The 19,974-nt window shown below is 45.8% G+C and overlaps 1 protein-coding gene across 2 annotated transcripts in view; it reads right to left on the reverse strand.

The window, feature by feature from the left end:
• The window catches only part of LOC129865183 (CUGBP Elav-like family member 2), a 200,414-nt gene that overhangs the window by 134,356 nt on the left and 46,084 nt on the right, over positions 1-19,974 (reverse strand). The window contains exon 2 of one of the 2 annotated variants that reach the window (XM_055937720.1): positions 2,879-2,914. The exons of the other annotated variant lie outside the window; for it this stretch is intronic. Within the exon in view, the coding sequence (XP_055793695.1) occupies positions 2,879-2,914 (36 nt within the window). The remainder of the gene's footprint in view (positions 1-2,878; positions 2,915-19,974) is intronic. 2 annotated transcript variants of the gene reach the window in all.

The following is a 19,974-nucleotide window of genomic DNA, read 5'->3' on the forward strand; positions in this document are numbered from 1 at the left end:
CAGCTTCTCTCTAGTGCCGGATGCCTTTCTCCTCCAGTCTCTCTCGGTCTCTCTCTCTCCCTCAGCTTCTTTCTCGGTCTCTCTCTCTCCCTCAGCTTCTCTCTCGGTCTCTCTCTCTCCCTCAGCTTCTCTCTCGGTATCTCTCTCTCCCTCAGCTTCTCTCTAGTGCCGGATGCCTTTCTCCTCCAGTCTCTCTCGGTCTCTCTCTCTCCCTCAGCTTCTCTCTAGTGCCGGATGCCTTTCTCCTCCAGTCTCTCTCGGTCTCTCTCTCTCCCTCAGCTTCTTTCTCGGTCTCTCTCTCTCCCTCAGCTTCTCTCTCGGTCTCTCTCTCTCCCTCAGCTTCTTTCTCGGTCTCTCTCTCTCCCTCAGCTTCTCTCTCGGTCTCTCTCTCTCCCTCAGCTTCTCTCTCGGTCTCTCTCTCTCCCTCAGCTTCTCTCTCGTGCCAGATGCCTTTCTCCTCCAGTCTCTCTCTCTCTCTCTCTCCCTCAGCTTCTTTCTCGGTCTCTCTCTCTCCCTCAGCTTCTCTCTCGGTCTCTCTCTCTCCCTCAGCTTCTCTCTCGTACCAGATGCCTTTCTCCTGCAGTCTCTCTCGGTCTCTCTCTCTCCCTCAGCTTCTCTCTCGTGCCGGATGCCTTTCTCCTCCAGTCTCTCTCGGTCTCTCTCTCTCCCTCAGCTTCTCTCTAGTGCCGGATGCCTTTCTCCTCCAGTCTCTCTCGGTCTCTCTCTCTCCCTCAGCTTCTCTCTCGGTCTCTCTCTCTCCCTCAGCTTCTCTCTAGTGCCGGATGCCTTTCTCCTCCAGTCTCTCTCGGTCTCTCTCTCTCCCTCAGCTTCTCTCTAGTGCCGGATGCCTTTCTCCTCCAGTCTCTCTCGGTCTCTCTCTCTCCCTCAGCTTCTCTCTCGGTATCTCTCTCTCCCTCAGCTTCTCTCTAGTGCCGGATGCCTTTCTCCTCCAGTCTCTCTCGGTCTCTCTCTCTCCCTCAGCTTCTCTCTCGTGCCAGATGCCTTTCTCCTCCAGTCTCTCTCTCTCTCTCTCTCCCTCAGCTTCTTTCTCGGTCTCTCTCTCTCCCTCAGCTTCTCTCTCGGTCTCTCTCTCTCCCTCAGCTTCTCTCTCGTACCAGATGCCTTTCTCCTGCAGTCTCTCTCGGTCTCTCTCTCTCCCTCAGCTTCTCTCTCGTGCCGGATGCCTTTCTCCTCCAGTCTCTCTCGGTCTCTCTCTCTCCCTCAGCTTCTCTCTCGTGCCGGATGCCTTTCTCCTCCAGTCTCTCTCGGTCTCTCTCTCTCCCTCAGCTTCTCTCTAGTGCCGGATGCCTTTCTCCTCCAGTCTCTCTCGGTCTCTCTCTCTCCCTCAGCTTCTCTCTCGGTCTCTCTCTCTCCCTCAGCTTCTCTCTCGTGCCGGATGCCTTTCTCCTCCAGTCTCTCTCGGTCTCTCTCTCTCCCTCAGCTTCTCTCTTGGTCTCTCTCTCTCCCTCAGCTTCTCTCTCGTGCCAGATGCCTTTCTCCTCCAGTCTCTCTCGGTCTCTCTCTCTCCCTCAGCTTCTCTCTCGGTCTCTCTCTCTCCCTCAGCTTCTCTCTCGTGCCAGATGCCTTTCTCCTCCAGTCTCTCTCTCTCGCTCTTTCTCCCTCAGCTTCTTTCTCGGTCTTTCTCTCTCCCTCAGCTTCTCTCTCGGTCTCTCTCTCTCCCTCAGCTTCTCTCTCGTGCCAGATGCCTTTCTCCTCCAGTCTCTCTCGGTCTCTCTCTCTCCCTCAGCTTCTCTCTCGTGCCAGATGCCTTTCTCCTCCAGTCTCTCTCGGTCTCTCTCTCTCCCTCAGCTTCTCTCTCGTGTCGGATGCCTTTCTCCTCCAGTCTCTCTCTCTCTCTCTCTCCCTCAGCTTCTTTCTCGTGCCGGATGCCTTTTGAAGTCAGTCTCGCTCTGCTTCGTTAGCAGATAATCTGCATATGCATGTCATTTGCTGTCCCTTGGTCCCTGCTCGTCCCTGGGTAAATGCAACACCATTAACCCTCTCTGTATCACATGTACACAGAATCTCCTACAATGGCCAAGGCCCCTTTAACTGCGTCTGACAGATAAATTATTAGTGTGTTTTGTAATATGCATTCTGTGCACCTACAGATTTTCTCCGTACAAGGTCTAGTGGTGTGTGTGTGTCTGTGTGCGTATGTGTGTGTGTATGTGTGTGTGAGAGGAAACAGGCCTAAGTGTCCTTGAGAAGGCTGATCCGTCAGAGAGACTGTGGTACAGTCTCTCTCTCTCCATCCTTCTTTTCTTTGGTGTTTTCAGAGGGGAGAGAGGCTTTCAGGGCAGAATGGGCCTATCCTCCCTGCTAACTCAATCCCAAATGAGGAATAGGTGTGTCTATTTTAAGATGGGCCCTTTATTTAAACCCCTCTCTTCCTCCCTCTCCTTGGTTGTCTCGTTCTGTCGCCATGGGGTTGGGTTTAATGACCCTGCACGGCCATAGATCTGAGCCTCGTCGCACCTCCCACCCGCTCCCACCTGCTCTCTCGCGTCTCTCCTTTTAGCTCCCTCTCTCTGTTCTCGCCCTCTATACACCCCCCAATTTCCCCTCTGTCCCCGTATGTCTGTCTCTTTCTCCTCCTTCCCTCTATCTCTACAGTCTTTTTCTACCCCTCTGTTTCTGTTGCATCGCTTGATTCCTTATCTTTCTGGTCGTCTTCCCCGCCTGTTCTCTCAGGCTTACAGACACCAGCTCAGAGATGGTATACAATCTGCTGGGGCCACACTAGCTAGTCCAGTACTTGTGGGCTGGGAGATGAGAGCTGTGTGGTGGTGGTTCAGTACTGATGCTACCCCATCACACACATAAAGCTGATCAAAGACGAGAAGAGAAGAGAGAAGAATGAAAAGAGAAAATTTACCTCTGTATGGGTCCAGAGAGGTCACTGGCCTCCTGCCTGTTAGAGGAGACAGAGAGAGAGAGAGAGAGAGAGAGAGAGAGAGAGAGAGAGAGAGAGAGAGAGAGAGAGAGAGAGAGAGAGAGAGAGAGAGAGAGAGAGAGAGAGAGAGAGAGATGGGATGAGTTCAGTTAAAAGGCACCGGTATAAAATGCATGTGTGTGATTGTGTGAGGTGTACATTACTTGTGTGTATAGGTGTGTGTGTCCATAAATGCTTTTAGTTCACTGCGGCAATAAACGTCTCCACGGATAAAAGATGTGAAATAAATCAAGCTCAGTAATCCTTGACTCAGGGGAACAACACACACATACAATCATCTCTCCACTCCACACACACACACAAAATGGTCTCATTCTGTCCCAAGCAATCTTAGTGAACAGAGGGGCCCGTCTCTATTTCCTGTTCCACCGGGTCTCCATCCTCTCCCTCTTTCTCATCTTCCTTTCTATCCCTCTGTTCTTCCTACTGCGTGGAAATAAATTGGTCCCTGGGCCCTGCCAGTGGAGACTCAACTCTCCTGTCTGTGTGTCCACACAATTGTGTACACACACACACACACACACACACACACACACACACACACACACACACACACACACACACACACACACGTGTCACACTTCCTCTCCTCCAGAGCAGCAAGCTGCAGCCTATTAGTGTGCTTTGTGTCTCATAGATAAAGCATTAGCTATTCCCTTATTAATAATGTGTGTGTGTGTGTGTGTGTGTGTGTTTTATGATGAAATGTGGGGGAAACACAAAGACGGCTATCCGCTCCACAGCACAGTGGCCAATCGCCAGTCTTCTGCATTTTGCATTTCAAAGGCTTACGTTTTGTCCGTTTCATCTCAGATCATGATGCTAACTAACCCACCCATTATTCAACTACCCACACACACACACACACACCCACACCCACACCCACACCCACACACACACACACACACACACACACACACACACCCACACACACACACAACCCATACATGAGAAGATATACATATACATTGAGTGCATAAAACCATTAAGAACACCTGCTCTTTCCATGACACAGACTGACCAGGTGAATCCAGGTGAAATCTATGATCCCTTACTGATGTCACTTGTACAATCCACTTCAATCAGTGTAGATGAAGGGGAGGAGACAATTTAAAGAAGGATTTTTAGCCTTCAGACAATTGAGACATGGATTGTGTATGTGTGCCATTCAGAGGGTGAATGGGCAAGACAACATATTGAAGGGGCTTAGAACGGGGTCTGGTAGTAGGTGCCAGGCGCACCAGCTTATGTCAAGATTTCCAATGTTGCTGGGCTTTTTCACACTCAACAGTTTCCTGTGTGTATCAAGAATGGTCCACCGGGGGTACGGGGGGGTGCAATTCAATATTAGGAAGGTGTTCAGTGCACATAACTCACTCAACCACACACACTTGCAAGCAGATGCACATTAAGACTCTCCCACACACACACATATATGCAAAGATGTATAGCCACCCCCATATCATTCTGTTGGTCACTACACCATGTGTACACCGTGAACTACGAAGGGAACATCTGACACACACACACACACAGTACGCAGACAGCACAGTTGGTAGGAGCGTTGGGCCAGTAACCGAAAGGGTACTAGATCGAATCCCCGAGCTGACAAGGTACAAATCTGTCGTTCTGCCCCTGAGCAAGGCAGTTAACCCACTGTTCCCCGGACGCTGATGACGTGGATGTCGATTATGGCAGCCCCCCGCACCTCTCTGATTCAGAGGGGTTGGGTTAAATGCGGAAGACACATTTCAGTTGAATGCATTCACTTCTACAACTGACTAGGTATCCCCCTTTTCCTTTCCCTGTTACCCTGCCAACAATGCATCAAAAAGTTTGAAAAAATATACACATTTCAAATCTCCATTGTATAGCTTAAAACTTCTTCTGGCTGCAAGCCCGACGTCAGTACACTTATGACAACAGCCAGCTCAAGTGCTGTCAGGACCCGGTGCGAGAAACAGTCACTAATAATCGTCAGAACCCAGAAGATGAGGCAGACACAGCAGTACTAGAGATGGTGGTTTAATTAAAGAACAAAATCTTCTGGCAAAGAATCTAAATCCACAATGTCCAAACATAAAGTCAAGAAGCACAAAATGGATATCCTCCAAAATACAAAGAAAACTCCACAAAGTCGTAAAAACAGCAGGGAAAAACAAACCTCAAAAGACTACTCAAAAATACACAAGAACTAAACCAGAGAACCTCTGGAAAATCCAATAAGAGAATCATATGTTCAGAACAAGGCTTGGGCTGGGGCTGGGTGCTAACATACAAACACTGAGCAAGGAACTGAGGAACACACAGGGTTTAAATACTAACAAGGGAACGACACACAGGTGCAAACAATAATTAGAGCAAGGAAAAACAAAAGGTACAAAAAAGGTGCAATGGGGACATCTAGTGACCAAAACCTGAACAGTCCAGGCCAAAACCTGACAAGTGCAGGGCGCGAAATTCAAAATATATATTTTTTAAATATTTAACTTTCACACATTAACAAGTCCAATACAGCAAATGAAAGGTACGCATCTTGTGAATCCAGCCGACATGTCCGATTTTTAAAATGTTTTACAGCGAAAACAGCACGTATATTTATGTTAGCTCATCACCAAATACAAAAAAGGACAGACATTTTTCACAGCACAGGTAGCATGCACAAAGCCAACCTAACTAACCAAGAACCAACCAAACTAACCAACAAACAACTTCATCAGATGACAGTCTTATAACATGTTATTCAATAAATCTATGTTTTGTTCGAAAAATGTGCATATTTCAGGTATAAATCATAGTTTACATTGCAGCTACAATCAGAAATTGCACCGAAAGCAGACAGAATAATTACAGACACCAACGTCAAATACCTAAATACTCATCATAAAACATTTCTGAAAAATACATAGTGTACAGCAAATGAAAGACAGGCATCTTGTGATTCCAGACAATATTTCCGATTTCTTAAGTGTTTTACAGCGAAAACACAATATAGCGTTATATTAGCTTACCACAATAGCCAGAAACACAAGCCATTTCCCAGCAGCAAAAGTTAGCGATCGTAACAAACCAGCAAAAGATATATAATTTTTGACTAACCTTGATATGCTTCATCAGATGACAGTCCTATAACATCAGGTTATACATACACTTATGTTTTGTTCGAAAATGTGCATATTTAGAGCTGAAATCAGTGGTTATACATTGTGCTAACGTAGCTACTTTTTCCCACAACGTCCGGATATTTTTTTGACACTTATTCTGACCAAATAGCTATTCATAAACATAACTAAAAAATACATGTTGTATAGGAAATAATAGATACACTAGTTCTTAATGCAATCGCCGTGTTAGAATTCTAAAAAATAACTTCATTACGACATAAGGCTTACGTTATGGCGAGCGAGTGCCCAAAACCTGGGCGCAAAACTAATAGTACACAATTCGACAGATATATGAAATAGCATCATAAAATGGGTCCTACTTTTGATGAGCTTCCATCAGAATGTTGTACAAGAGGTCCTTTGTCAAGAACAATCGTTGTTTGGATTTAGAACGTCCTTTTTCCCTCTTGAATTAGCAAGCGCACTAGCCAAGTGGCGCGAAGCTCTCCTTCCTGAACAAAGGCACACAACGCAACACGCCTAACGTCCCGAATAAATTTCAATAGTCTAATAAAACTATATTGAAAAAACATACTTTACAATGATATTGTCACATGTATCAAATAAAATCAAAGCCGGAGATAGTAGTCGCCTATAACGACAGCTTTTCAGAAGGCAATTCCAGGTCCAACCTCGCGCTTTCCAGAAAACAGGAAATGGGTGACACGTCATTCCAAGAGGATTTATTCCATCTCAGACCAAGATAAACACTCCATTTCTTCTCTCACTGCCTCTTGACATCTAGGGGAAGGTGTATGACGTGCATGTATACTAATACGTATCATGCCCATTTATAGGCAGGACCTAGAACAGAGCCTCGTTTTCAGACTTTCCACTTCCTGGTCAGGAAGTTTGTGCCAAATGAGTTCTGTTTTACTCACAGATATAATTCAAACGGTTTTAGAAACTAGAGAGTGTTTTCTATCCAATAGTAATAATAATATGCATATTGTACGAGCAAGAATTGAGTACGAGGCCGTTTGAAATGGGCACCTTTTATCAGAGCTACTCAATACTGCCCCTGCAGCCAGAAGAAGTTAATGACAATGGCAGCTCTGGCATGAAAGGAATATTTGAGTTGACAGCAATGTTAGATCACGGTCCTGTACAGTAGAGTACATAGCCCCCTACAGACTCCATAATAACTGAAGTCCGCTGTGCATCAACACAGCTTATGATAACACAGTCACTAGCCTCAACAGACTAGATATTTCACCACTACCATGGTGGAGAAAATAAAGACCAAAGACAGTGAATATCCCAAACATGAGCCCTCCCTGGGAGTAGAAGTCAATGTAGAGTGAATGGTTCTTTTGCGTTACATTAGCAGTGTGGTCGTGCTGTGGGTGTCTGCAGGTGGCAGGACCCTGCTATGATCAGACTGGCATTCAGACAGGCATATTTGGCAATGTGACACGCAGTCACTGGGGCTGCTGCATTAGAGCTGCATCACTGGAGAAACAGGGAGCCAGCTGCCAACACACTAAGATATATCCCTCCCTGGTTACCCTGGTTACATGGCCCTCACAGAGACACACTAAGATATATCCCTCCCTGGTTACCCTGGTTACATGGCCCTCACAGAGACACACTAAGATATATCCCTCCCTGGTTACATGGCCCTCACAGAGACACACTAAGATATATCCCTCCCTGGTTACCCTGGTTACATGGCCCTCACAGAGACACACTAAGATATATCCCTCCCTGGTTACCCTGGTTACATGGCCCTCACAGAGACACACTAAGATATATCCCTCCCTGGTTACCCTGGTTACATGGTCCTCACAGAGACACACTAAGATATATCCCTCCCTGGTTACATGGTCCTCACAGAGACACACTAAGATATATCCCTCCCTGGTTACCCTGGTTACATGGTCCTCACAGAGACACACTAAGATATATCCCTCCCTGGTTACCCTGGTTACATGGTCCTCACAGAGACACACTAAGATATATCCCTCCCTGGTTAGCCTGGTTACATGGTCCTCACAGAGACACACTAAGATATATCCCTCCCTGGTTACCCTGGTTACATGGTCCTCACAGAGACACACTAAGATATATCCCTCCCTGGTTACATGGTCCTCACAGAGACACACTAAGATATATCCCTCCCTGGTTACCATGGTTACATGGTCCTCACAGAGACACACTAAGATATATCCCTCCCTGGTTACCCTGGTTACATGGTCCTCACAGAGACACACTACATGATATATCCCTCCCTGGTTACCCTGGTTACATGGTCCTCACAGAGACACACTACATGATATATCCCTCCTTGGTTACCCTGGTTACATGGTCCTCACAGAGACACACTAAAATATATCCCTCCCTGGTTACCCTGGTTACATGGTCCTCACAGAGACACACTAAGATATATCCCTCCCTGGTTACCCTGGTACATGGTCCTCACAGAGACACACTAAGATATATCCCTCTCTGGTTACCCTGGTTACATGGCCCTCACAGAGACACACTAAGATATATCCCTCCCTGGTTACATGGTCCTCACAGAGACACACTCCGGGAGGGGACACTCTGGGTACTGTGTGTATTTCTCAATCTCTTGAATCTTGGAATGTGGTTTTTGGATTCTATCTTTCAAATCCTACCTCCATCTGTCTCTCTCCAGTCTCTCCATTACTTTACCCCACATATCTAACACTCTCCCCCTCCCTCTCTCTTCTTCCTTCTCATATCTATCATCCCAATCTCTCCCTCTCTCTCTCCCTGTAAATCCTCTCCCCTTCCAATCTCTCTCTCTCCAAATCTCTCCTCCCAATCTCTCTCTCTAACTCTCTCCTCCCCAACGCTCTCCTCCCCATCTATCTCTCTCCAACTCTCTCCTCCCAATCTCTCTCTCTCTAACTCTCTCCTCCCAATCTCTCTCTCTCTAACTCTCTCCTCCCCATATCTCTCTCTTCAACTCTCTCCTCCCATCTCTCTCTCCAACTCTCTCCTCCCAATCTCTCTCTCTCCAACTCTCTCCTTCCAATCTCTCTCTCTCCAACTCTCTCCTCCCCATCTCTCTCTCTCTAACTCGCTCCTCCTCATCTCTCTCTAACTCTCTCCTCCCCATCTCTCTCTAACTCTCTCCTCCCCATCTCTCTCTAACTCTCTCCTCCCCATCTCTCTCTAACTCTCTCCTCCCCATCTCTCTCTCCAACTCTCTCCTCCCAATCTCTCTCTCTCCAACTCTCTCCTCCCAATCTCTCTCTCTCCAACTCTCTCCTCCCCATCTCTCTCTCTCTCTAACTCGCTCCTCCTCATCTCTCTCTAACTCTCTCCTCCCCATCTCTCTCTAACTCTCCTCCCCATCTCTCTCTAACTCTCTCCTCCCCATCTCTCTCTAACTCTCTCCTCCCCATCTCTCTCTAACTCTCTCCTCCCCATCTCTCTCTCTCCAACTCTCTCCTCTCCAATCTCTCCAACTCTCTCCTCCCCATCTCTCTCTCTCCAAATCTCTCCTCCCCATATCTCTCTCTCTAACTCTCTCCTCCCCATCTCTCTCTCTCCAACTCTCTCTTCCCCATCTCTTTCTCTCCAACTCTCTCCTCCCCATCTCTCTCCCCATCTCTCTCTCTCTAACTCTCTCCTCCCCATCTCTCTCTCTCTAACTCTCTCCTCCCCATCTCTCTCTAACTATCTCCTCCCAATCTCTCTCTCTCCAACTCTCTCCTCCCCATCTCTCTCTCTCTAACTCTCTCCTCTCCAACTCTCTCCTCCCCATCTCTCTCCTCCCCATATCTCTCTCTCTAACTCTCTCCTCCCCATCTCTCTCTCTCCAACTCTCTCCTCCCCAACTCTCTCCTCCACATCTCTCTCTCTCCAACTCTCTCCCCCCATCTCTCTCTCTCTCTAACTCTCTCCTCCCAATCTCTCTCTCTCTCTAACTCTCTCCTCCCAATCTCTCTCTCTCCAACTCTCTCCTCCCCATCTCTCTCTCTCTAACTCTCTCCTCCCCATATCTCTCTAACTCTCTCCTCCCCATCTCTCTCTAACTCTCTCCTCCTAATCTCTCTCTCTCCAACTCTCTCCTCCCCATCTCTCTCTCTCTAACTCTCTCCTCCCCATCTCTCTCTCTCTAACTCTCTCCTCCCCATCTCTCTCTAACTCTCTCCTCCCCATCTCTCTCTCCCCATCTCTCTCTCTCCAACTCTCTCCTCCCCATATCTCTCTCTCCAACTCTCTCCTCCCCATATCTCTCTCTCCAACTCTCTCCTCCCCATATCTCTCTCCAACTCTCTCCTCCCCATATCTCTCTCCCCAACTCTCTCCTCCCCAACTCTCTCCTCCCCATCCTCTCCAACTCTCTCCTCTCCAATCTCTCCAACTCTTTCCTCCCCATCTCTCTCTCTCCAACGCTCTCCTCCCCATCTCTCTCTCTCTCCAACTCTCTCCTCCCCATCTCTCTCTCTCCAACTCTCTCTCCAACTCTCTCTCTCCAACTCTCTCTCTCCAACTCTCTCTCTCTCCAACTCTCTCTCTCTCTCTCTCCTCCCAATCTAACTCTCCTCCCCATCTCTCCATCCCCACGAACTTTCTCATCTTCATCTCCTCCCTATTTTTCTATTTCTCGTTCCCTCGTTTCACAGCCCCTCTTCCTCTCCTTCTAACAGCCCATCTGTCTTTCACACTTCTTTTAACACTCGCTTCCACGCCTGCCATGTTCTCACACACACACATAACACACACATAAACCCATGCATGTACTCACTCATCTTCATACGCTCTCACACACACACACACACACACACACACACACACACACACACACACACACACACACACACACACACACACACACACACACACACACACACACACACACATACACACATACACACAACACATAACACACACACATAACACATAACACACACACCCAAACTAAAACTCCTAAATCTCTCATAATCTACTTCAACAGGTGTGTGTGTGTGTGTGTGTGTGTGTGTGTGTGTGTGAGGTTGGCTGACAAACTCAGAGACTGTGCCAGGTCTTAAGTCCGGCCAGCTGCGTTGAAGGCATGATGTCAGATGGGGCCCACCCTCAACATTCATACAATACTCCCATTGGATGATTATTCTCTGTGACATCATACCAAGCACAACAGGGGGTGGGGATTGGGCGAGCCCTGGTGCTGAGTGACATCATGGTCTTCACATCTTAAAGGTGCACTGTTAACCCTTTCATATCACTTTCTACACTAATACCAGATGTAATGACGGTGAACATACAACGGAACATTTAAATGATAAAAGTTGGATCATTTAAATGTAATTTATAATCCATTCTGTACAAATCAAAATGATATTAGCATATGAATAGTTTGATTTTGTATAATTTCATATAGGGATGGATGTCAGGGATGTGAGGCAGGGAGAGAGAGAATGAGAGGAGAGAGAGAAGAGCGTATGTGACAGAGTGAGAGAATGACAGAGGCAGACTGAGCAATGAGCTGGAGACAGAAAGACAGTGAAGGAGAAAGAGAAAGAGTCTCACTAATCAGGTTTCCATCCAACCTCTTTACGCGAGTAAAGTGCATGTAGGAAAACAAAATGTCACGACAGGCCTGATGGATACAGCAAACTTGTCGGTAAACTTCCCAAATGTCGACAAAACAAAATAGGTTACACAAGGCGGGATCTTTTTGTGTCTGTAAAATTAATTATGCGAGAAATGCAGGTGGAAATGCTTTTATGCACAAATATTGATATAATAACCATCATATCGAAGTAAACTTGGAGTCACGCGATTTTATGTTCTGTGTTCCTCCCACTGCAACCCGGGAAAGCCTGTCAGTTTATTAGGCTACAGATGAAATAGGTTATGATAAACTTCACAGGGTGGTGAAAGTATCAAGGGTCGTATTCTGGTGACATGACAAGTAAAAACGCTGTCCACAATAATGTCGATCTGTAGGCTATAGTCCTACCCACACTGTATCTGAGAGCTGTTGGACAGAGCGCATGTAACAAGACCAGAGTCGACACATTCGCTATATAACGCCATTGTTTTTGGTGACAGAACAATCAGTAGAGTGGAAAATGCGATGGAAACACATTTATTTTGTATTTTATATTTCGGTATATGGAAATGGAACTGCACAAGTTATTTTTATATGCACTACGTCCTCATAGTGCAACAAGTCAATTTGATGGAAACGCATCTCTGGTCGGAAAATGCAGAGATTTTATTTATGCAAATTTGAACATGTTTGCTAATTGAGTTGAGTTTATTGTTATTTGTTTACAGGGACAGTGCACATTAATCAACGTTTCAGTAAAAGTGCCTGTTTTAGCCAGCCGGGTATTTTTCAACCGCAGTCCCTGGGCAGGTTATTAAAAACAATTACAATATAGACAATCATTGAGCAGTGAGCACACGCAGAGCAACATAGGACAAGCAAGACGTAGCATACAGACAGAGCAACATAGGACAAGCAAGACGTAGCATACAGACAGAGCAACATAGGACAAGCAAGACGTAGCATACAGACAGAGCAACATAGGACAAGCAAGACATAGCATACAGACAGAGCAACATGGAACAAAAAGCAGCAAGACAAAATTCATAAAAGCAACTAAGTGTTTCCACACCTCACAAGCTACAGGACGACAACATGGAAAGCGGCAACACACAGCTAGGGATTATGTTCACAAATCTGATTGACCTTTAGCCATGTCTTCATGCATTTTGTGAAAGTGTGATATGTGGTGCAGTTATGTGTGTCTGATGGCAGTGTATTCCAGACATGGGAAGCTCTCACAGAGAAAGCGGATTTACTAAAGGTGCTTTTCCTTAAGGGAACTATACAGTCACCTCTCATGGCAGACCTTGTGGATCTGCTGCCATATATTTGGGTTTTCTGTTTAACAAAAATACTGAGTGGAGGGGGAGCCAGGCCATTTAGGATCTTGAATACAAGACATGCGTCGGTGTATTGCACAAGATTTTCCCAACTCAGGAGCTCATGCTTTCTGAGGATGTAACAGTGATGATGGCTATTGGGATTCCTATCAAGCACTTTGAGAGCCTATTTGTAGACAGACTGAATAGGTTTTAATGTTGTACAGCAAGCTTGGGCCCAACTAGTCAAGCAGTATGTTAATTGGGGGTGTTACGCTCGTCGTTTGAATGAGGAGACCAAGGTGCAGCATGATAGGCGAACATCTTACTTTATTTAAAATGAACACTGAAAAACAACAAAATACAAAACGAACGTAAAGTTCTGCAGGCTACACAGCACCTATACAAAATCAAGATCCCACAAACTAAAGGTGGAAAAAAGGCTGCCTAAGTATGATCCCCAATCAGAGACAACGATAGACAGCTGCCTCTGATTGGGAACCATACCAGGCCAAACAAAGAAATAGGAAAACTAGATTGCCCACCCTAGTCACACCCTGACCTAACCAAAATAGAGGATCTCTAAGGTCAGGGCGTGACAGGGGGAGTATCATAGATTTGAAGTACAGTTTTGCTACCTCTGTAGTCAAACAATTTCGTATACATCGGAAATTAGCTAGGTTGAATTTGGTTATCTGAATTACCTTTTTCACATGCTTTTTAAAGAGAGGTTGGAATCAAGTATAATGCCAAGGTACTTAAAATCAGATACCACCTGGAGCTTCTCCCCTGATACACAGACATCTGGCTCAGTAGCATCTGTTGCCCTCTTTGTGAAGAACTTGCAAAAAGTTTTTTTCACATTGAGATGCAAACACGAGTCACTGAGCTCACATTGGTTCACACATTGGTTCACACCTCCACTGGTTCACATTTTCCAGAAGAAAGCAGTTTCTGTGGAGTGTTTCGCTCTGAAGCCAAACTGCATGGAGTGTAATGTGATGTGTTGTTGAGGTGGGCAATCAGTTGTTCTGCTTCATCACTTTTCAACAACCTTTGACACCACAGGTAGTATACTAATGGGCCTGAGGTTACTCACTCAGCAGGGTCGCCTGATTTAAAGATGTCCGTTATTATGGCCGACTTCCATACCCTTGGAAACACCCCGAGACCAATAGATGTGTTGGTGACCTTAGTAATGGGGCCACTGAGTGACTCTTTGTAGTTTTTAAGAAAGGTAGAGTCCAGCCCAAACACATCTTTGGCTTTAGAGTTCTTTAGTGAGCTAATCACCTTGTTCACCTTTGACTCAGAAACCTCCCTTATGATGAAGACAGGTTGAGTGTTATTCACTAGCACTGAGCCCAAGAAACCAGTGGAGGGGTTCTGTGTCAGCACCCTGACAGAGTCAATAAAGTAGGAATTGAAGGCTATTGCTATTTCGACTGCATCCTGTGTTAGATTGTTATTCACCAAGATTTCTAGTCTTTTTTATAGTGTTACTATGGTCTTTCCCTGTTCACTTTTTTAGATTCTCCCAGATCAATTTAGAATTTCCCTTCGCTTCACCAATTATGTTAATAAAAAAGTTTGCCTTGGCCTGTCTGATTTTTTTCATCACCTTATTTCTCAACATGGTAAACCTACGTCTGTCATGCTCTAATTTGAATCTTAGGGCCATTTTTAGAGCGTAATCTCGTTCTTTCATCAATTTCCAGATTTCTCCATTTAGCCAAGGAAGAGTGCTCATTTGGCCAGGTTTGGATTTGATTTTCTTTAGGAAACCATTTATTGTAGTCTGGATTGTGGATAGAAAAACCTGACTATCAGCTTCCACGTCTGTCTAGGACAAGAGATCATTCCAGTTAATTCCCTTAATTGCGTTTTCAAAATAGTTTAATTCACTCTTAGGTATTCTTAGTTGATCCGGCTTTCTAACAGTAGAGAGGTTAAACCTGCTCTTAGACAGCTTTCTGGCTATAAGTGTCAGATTATGATCAGATAGCCCAGTAACCATATTGAATGATTTAGTCACTCACTCTGGTTTATTACTGAACACCAAATGGTTGGCCCTTTAACTAGCTGTGTAAGCTAAAAGTTATTAGTGATCCGGTTGATGGTTTTCCTACAAGACTTGTCTTCATAATTAATATTAAAATCTCCCATTATGATGACCTCTTTCCCAAAATCACATGCACCTAAATATGTAATTAAATCTGATCAAAAAACACACTTTTGGTGGATGGTGGCCTATACATACCAATAAGGGTAAAAGACATTTGGGGAGACAGTGTAACGTTCAGGCCAATACATTCTAGTTCATTATCACATGACCACTCAATTTGTTTACATCGGATATGTTTTTAACGTAAATCATCACACCCCCTCCTCCTCCTTCAATCCTGTCTCTCCTGAAAACATTGTAGCCAGGCACAATCAAAGCAGCATATGGAGAGTTAAGGAGCCATATCTCTGAGAGGCAGAGGAAGTCAAGGTTGGAGTCTGAGTAAATGTTGAATTTGATCACTTTTTGGAATGACACTACAAATGTTCAAGTGCTCCCCTAGTAGTCCCTTGGGATTAGCTCGTGGGTCCCAGATGACTCGAGAGTGATTGACACATTGAAAAAAGTTACCTTTTCTGTGTTTTCTGGCGGCTGGGTTTAGGCCGTTTTGTTTCGTTTTGATTAGGGGCAGTTCGGTAGCGCAATTAACAATCCCTACCGCCTGCACTGGATGCGGGGAACTAATTAAAACAGCTTGCGTACCAGAAGCATAATCAGGGATTGCATATAGCGACTTGGGTATGTTTGAAGAGTCAAAATCTATCCTGGAGCCGGGTGAGTCGAGAGAAGCCATGGGACCATAGCACTCACCCACTTCCACAGCGGTGACGATCAGTGGACGAGGCCATCCACCGCTTTCCACTCCGGTGAGTATCGCTGGCTCGGTGATGTTAGGCCCAGGATTGAGTTGCACATCCCCGGAGAGTAGGAGGGTAGTGAACAGGTAGTTTAAAAGTTTCCGATAAATGTTGGACTTGTGTTTGTTGCGCCTAAGCGGTTCAGTGGAATAGGGAGCGAGGTAGACTTGGCCATTATTCAGAACATTATGGTATGCTGTGTACTGTCCACTCCCGTGGAACCAATGTGTTTGGTGTTGATATTCTCCGGTAGTAGACTGATTGTGTCATCCCAGCAAGGACGCACTGAGATTATCAGTAGAGCAGCTACATAACTGACAATCATGGCAAAGTACTGGAGATAAAACATATAATTGCGCTTGAACTCTTTGCATGAGTTACTTAGCTGCGGTCGGCGTACACCTGATGTTTTAGATAAAATAACAGCATTCGTATGAGAAGCGGCACCCGCCGCACCACCCTGTCTTCCGTCCGCCATTACCCTGTATTCCGTGTCTAGATTGGCTAGAGAGGGATGGAGGGATGAACGGAGGGAGAATGAGAGAGAGAGTGAACAGCACAGAGTAGGCTGTTGGGGAGATAGTGTTGCTAGGCCTCATTTACCCTGACATATTCAAAGGGTGAGCGCACTCATCCAGGCTAAAAGACCCTCCTACATCGCTCTCTCCATCCTCCACACCTCTCCATCCTCCGCACCTTAGGGCTCCCTGACCCCCCCTCCATCATGCCTGGAGGTAAAGACACCCTCCCTCCCCCCTCTATCCCCCACCCTCTCCTCTGCTATCCCCCTCTCCCTCCATCCTAGTTTAATAGCAGCGCTACAGATCAACTCCATTAGGCCAGACCCCTCACGGAGGCAGAATGAGCCTTTCTGAAGGCATGCGTTACACACTGCGAGGGCCACCGTGCTACCCCATAAATACTGTGTGTGTGGGGATCTGGGAGGGGAAGTCATTATACCATGCTGTCATCATGTGACGTGTGACATGGTCAAAACACAGATACTAAGAGAGAAGAGGAGAGAGTAATGGATGTTGTATACGTTCCCCACCCAGAGGAGGGAGGAGGGGGGGGGGGAAAGAGGCCCTCCCCTCCTCTCCCCACCATGCCACTCTCTCCCTTTCCCCCTCAAGCCTCCCTCCAGCTAGGCCCCACATCTTATTGTGCAATATGTTGAGAAGAAGAAAATATTAGAACGGAGAAGGGAAGGATGGAGAGAGAGAGAGAGAGAGAGAGAGAGATGCATACGTGGTAGTGAAATTAATTGTAATACAGAATAACACATTCTGAGTCATATGTACATCATGCATTTCACACATACATTTTCAACAATTGTTATGCAGACTCTGTTTCATAGATCAAACATACTTGGCAAACTGGAGAACGACTCATATTAAACTAGTCACGTTCCACTACCTTGTTAACCCTGACTGATGCGCAACATAATTGAGCAGAATTAACGTTTGTTATAATTAGAAACAATTAGCGCTCTTTTCTAACTACCACATTCCATCTGAAGCTTGTATCAGCAGGGTCAATGCCAACCATCCATTCCATCTGAAGCTTGTATCAGCAGGGTCAAGGCCAACCCTCCATTCCATCTGAAGCTTGTATCAGCAGGGTCTTCTCCACCTTATTGAGTCGTGATTTTTGAAGGCCATACTTCACCCCTCAACAAATATCCCAGACAACCAATTCAGAGTGACTTAGCTCCAAAGCCCATGACAAGACAGCTCATAAAGGGACATCGATATAACATCTATTTTTTTCCCATATGAATAAAGCCGGGAAAAAATAAGCTGAAAATAAATCAATACATGAATGCCAGTTCATCAGATTGCAGAGACTCAGTCAGTGAAATGTCAACCGCTAATCTCTTAAATAGTCTGATATTACATTTTAATCCCACCCTGATTCAGTCACTCACATCCACACTGTCTACTGGGAGGGAGAGGGATGGAGAACAAGGGACAGAGAGAAGGAGGGAGAGAAAGTGGAAGGGAGATTGAGAGAGAGAAAGTGTGTGAGAGACAGACAGAGAGAGAGAGAGAGAAGGAAACAGAAAGGGAGAGAGAACGAGAAAGAGAGACAATGAGAGACAGACAGAGAGAGCGAGAGAGAGAGTCAGTGAGAGAGAGAGCAAGAGAGAGGGAGTGAGCGAGCGAGAAAGAGGGAGTGAGAGAGAAAGAGAGAGTGAGAAAGAGAGAGAGATGGTTGGTTTAGGAAGCGTGGTACGGTGGCATGCATTTAGAGGCAGGATTTACTGTCTGGCTCGATGGACTGTGTGAGACGGAGGAGCTATAAGGTGATGTCGATGAGAACAGAGTACAAATTGATATGATCATAATGTGTCACATTAAAGAGAGGACTGTCATCAATCAACCTGATAAAAGGCTTAGCTAGGCTAATGCTAACTTTACTGTTGGAATACCATCAGAAGGCTAAAGGTGTGGGCTAGGCTAACTCTAGCTTTACTGATAAAATACCATCAGAAATCCTTGGCATTGGCTAATGCTAACTTTCATGTTAGAATATATCATTGCATCAGAAGGCCAAAGACCTGCACTAGGCTAACCTTAACTTCACTGTTAAACCATAGATCAGGAGGGCAAAATCCTGAGTTAGTCAGAGTCAATACCATTTTAACGTTAATGTATCCTCTTTCTTGTGGAGACACATTCGAGCAACTAGAAGAGGAAAATGTTGACCATTAGCTACTGCTAAGGCTTTGGTAAAGTGCCCGTGAAAGGTAAGCCCACTTTCTGGTAACAATTAGCGAGAAAAAAAACACTATTGCTGCTTCTATTGCTTTTAAATCAAGGAGTTTTTTGTTAATGCTTCAGAGAGAGAAGGAGAGGAAAATAGAGAGCGCTATTGAGCGTGCTCCACAGATGAAAAGAGAGAGCACTACTGAGCGCTCTCCACAGAGGAAAAGAGAGAGCGCTATTGAGCGCGCTCCACAGAGGAAAAGAGAGAGCACTATTGAGCGCTCTCCACAGAGGAAAAGAGAGAGTGCTATTGAGCGCTCTCCACAGAGGAAAAGAGAGAGCGCTATTGAGCGCTCTCCACAGAGGAAAAGAGAGAGTGCTATTGAGCGCTCTCCACAGAGGAAAAGAGAGAGTGCTATTGAGCGCTCTCCACAGAGGAAAAGAGAGAGCACTATTGAGCGCTCTCCACAGAGGAAAAGAGAGAGTGCTATTGAGCGCTCTCCACAGAGGAAAAGAGAGAGTGCTATTGAGCGCGCTCCACAGAGGAAAAGAGAGAGTGCTATTGAGCGCTCTCCACAGAGGAAAAGAGAGAGCGCTATTGAGTACGCTCCACAGAGGAAAAGCGCTCTCCACAGAGGAAAAGAGAGATGAGCGCTCTCCACAGAGGAAAAGAGAGAGCACTATTGAGCGCGCTCCACAGAGGAAAAGAGAGAGCACTATTGAGCGCGCTCCACAGAGGAAAAGAGAGAGCGCTATTGAGCGCGCTCCACAGAGGAAAAGAGAGAGCGCTATTGAGCGCGCTCCACAGAGGAAAAGAGAGAGCACTATTGAGCGCTCTCCACAGAGGAAAAGCTACATTGATGATGACACCCAACATGCTTTTAGCCACCCCTGAGCAAATCACTAAATCAATATCAATTAGGCTGCAGACGAGCCCAAAAGGACAACTGGCTTTGTTTTAACTAATGAAGTCTTCAGAGAATCCATCCGTTCTGATCCCCCCCCCCCCCACAACTGGGAGGGGCATGTACAAACACGCAAGCACGCACACACACACAAAGTTAAGCAGAAAAATACTTTGTTTTTTTGCATCATTAATCAACAGATCCGTGTTACTCAAAGATAGAAAATATTACAGTGATATTGAACATGTTGTTTATATGAAGAAAATGTCAGCATGGACACTGTAATATAGTACTACACACATGCACGTACGCCAGCAGCCTGGGAAATGCTTTTCAGAGCCTTTATATCATTTGAAACATCCATCAGCTCAGCAGAGATATCATATTAGCTCCTCATCTGCATAACGTGCCGTCAGAATGACAAACGACAGACAGAGGAAAGAGAGAATCACATTACTGCC

The sequence above is a fragment of the Salvelinus fontinalis genome, chromosome 11 (genome assembly GCF_029448725.1).
Source record: "Salvelinus fontinalis isolate EN_2023a chromosome 11, ASM2944872v1, whole genome shotgun sequence".
NCBI classification, from domain to species: Eukaryota; Metazoa; Chordata; class Actinopteri; order Salmoniformes; family Salmonidae; genus Salvelinus; species Salvelinus fontinalis.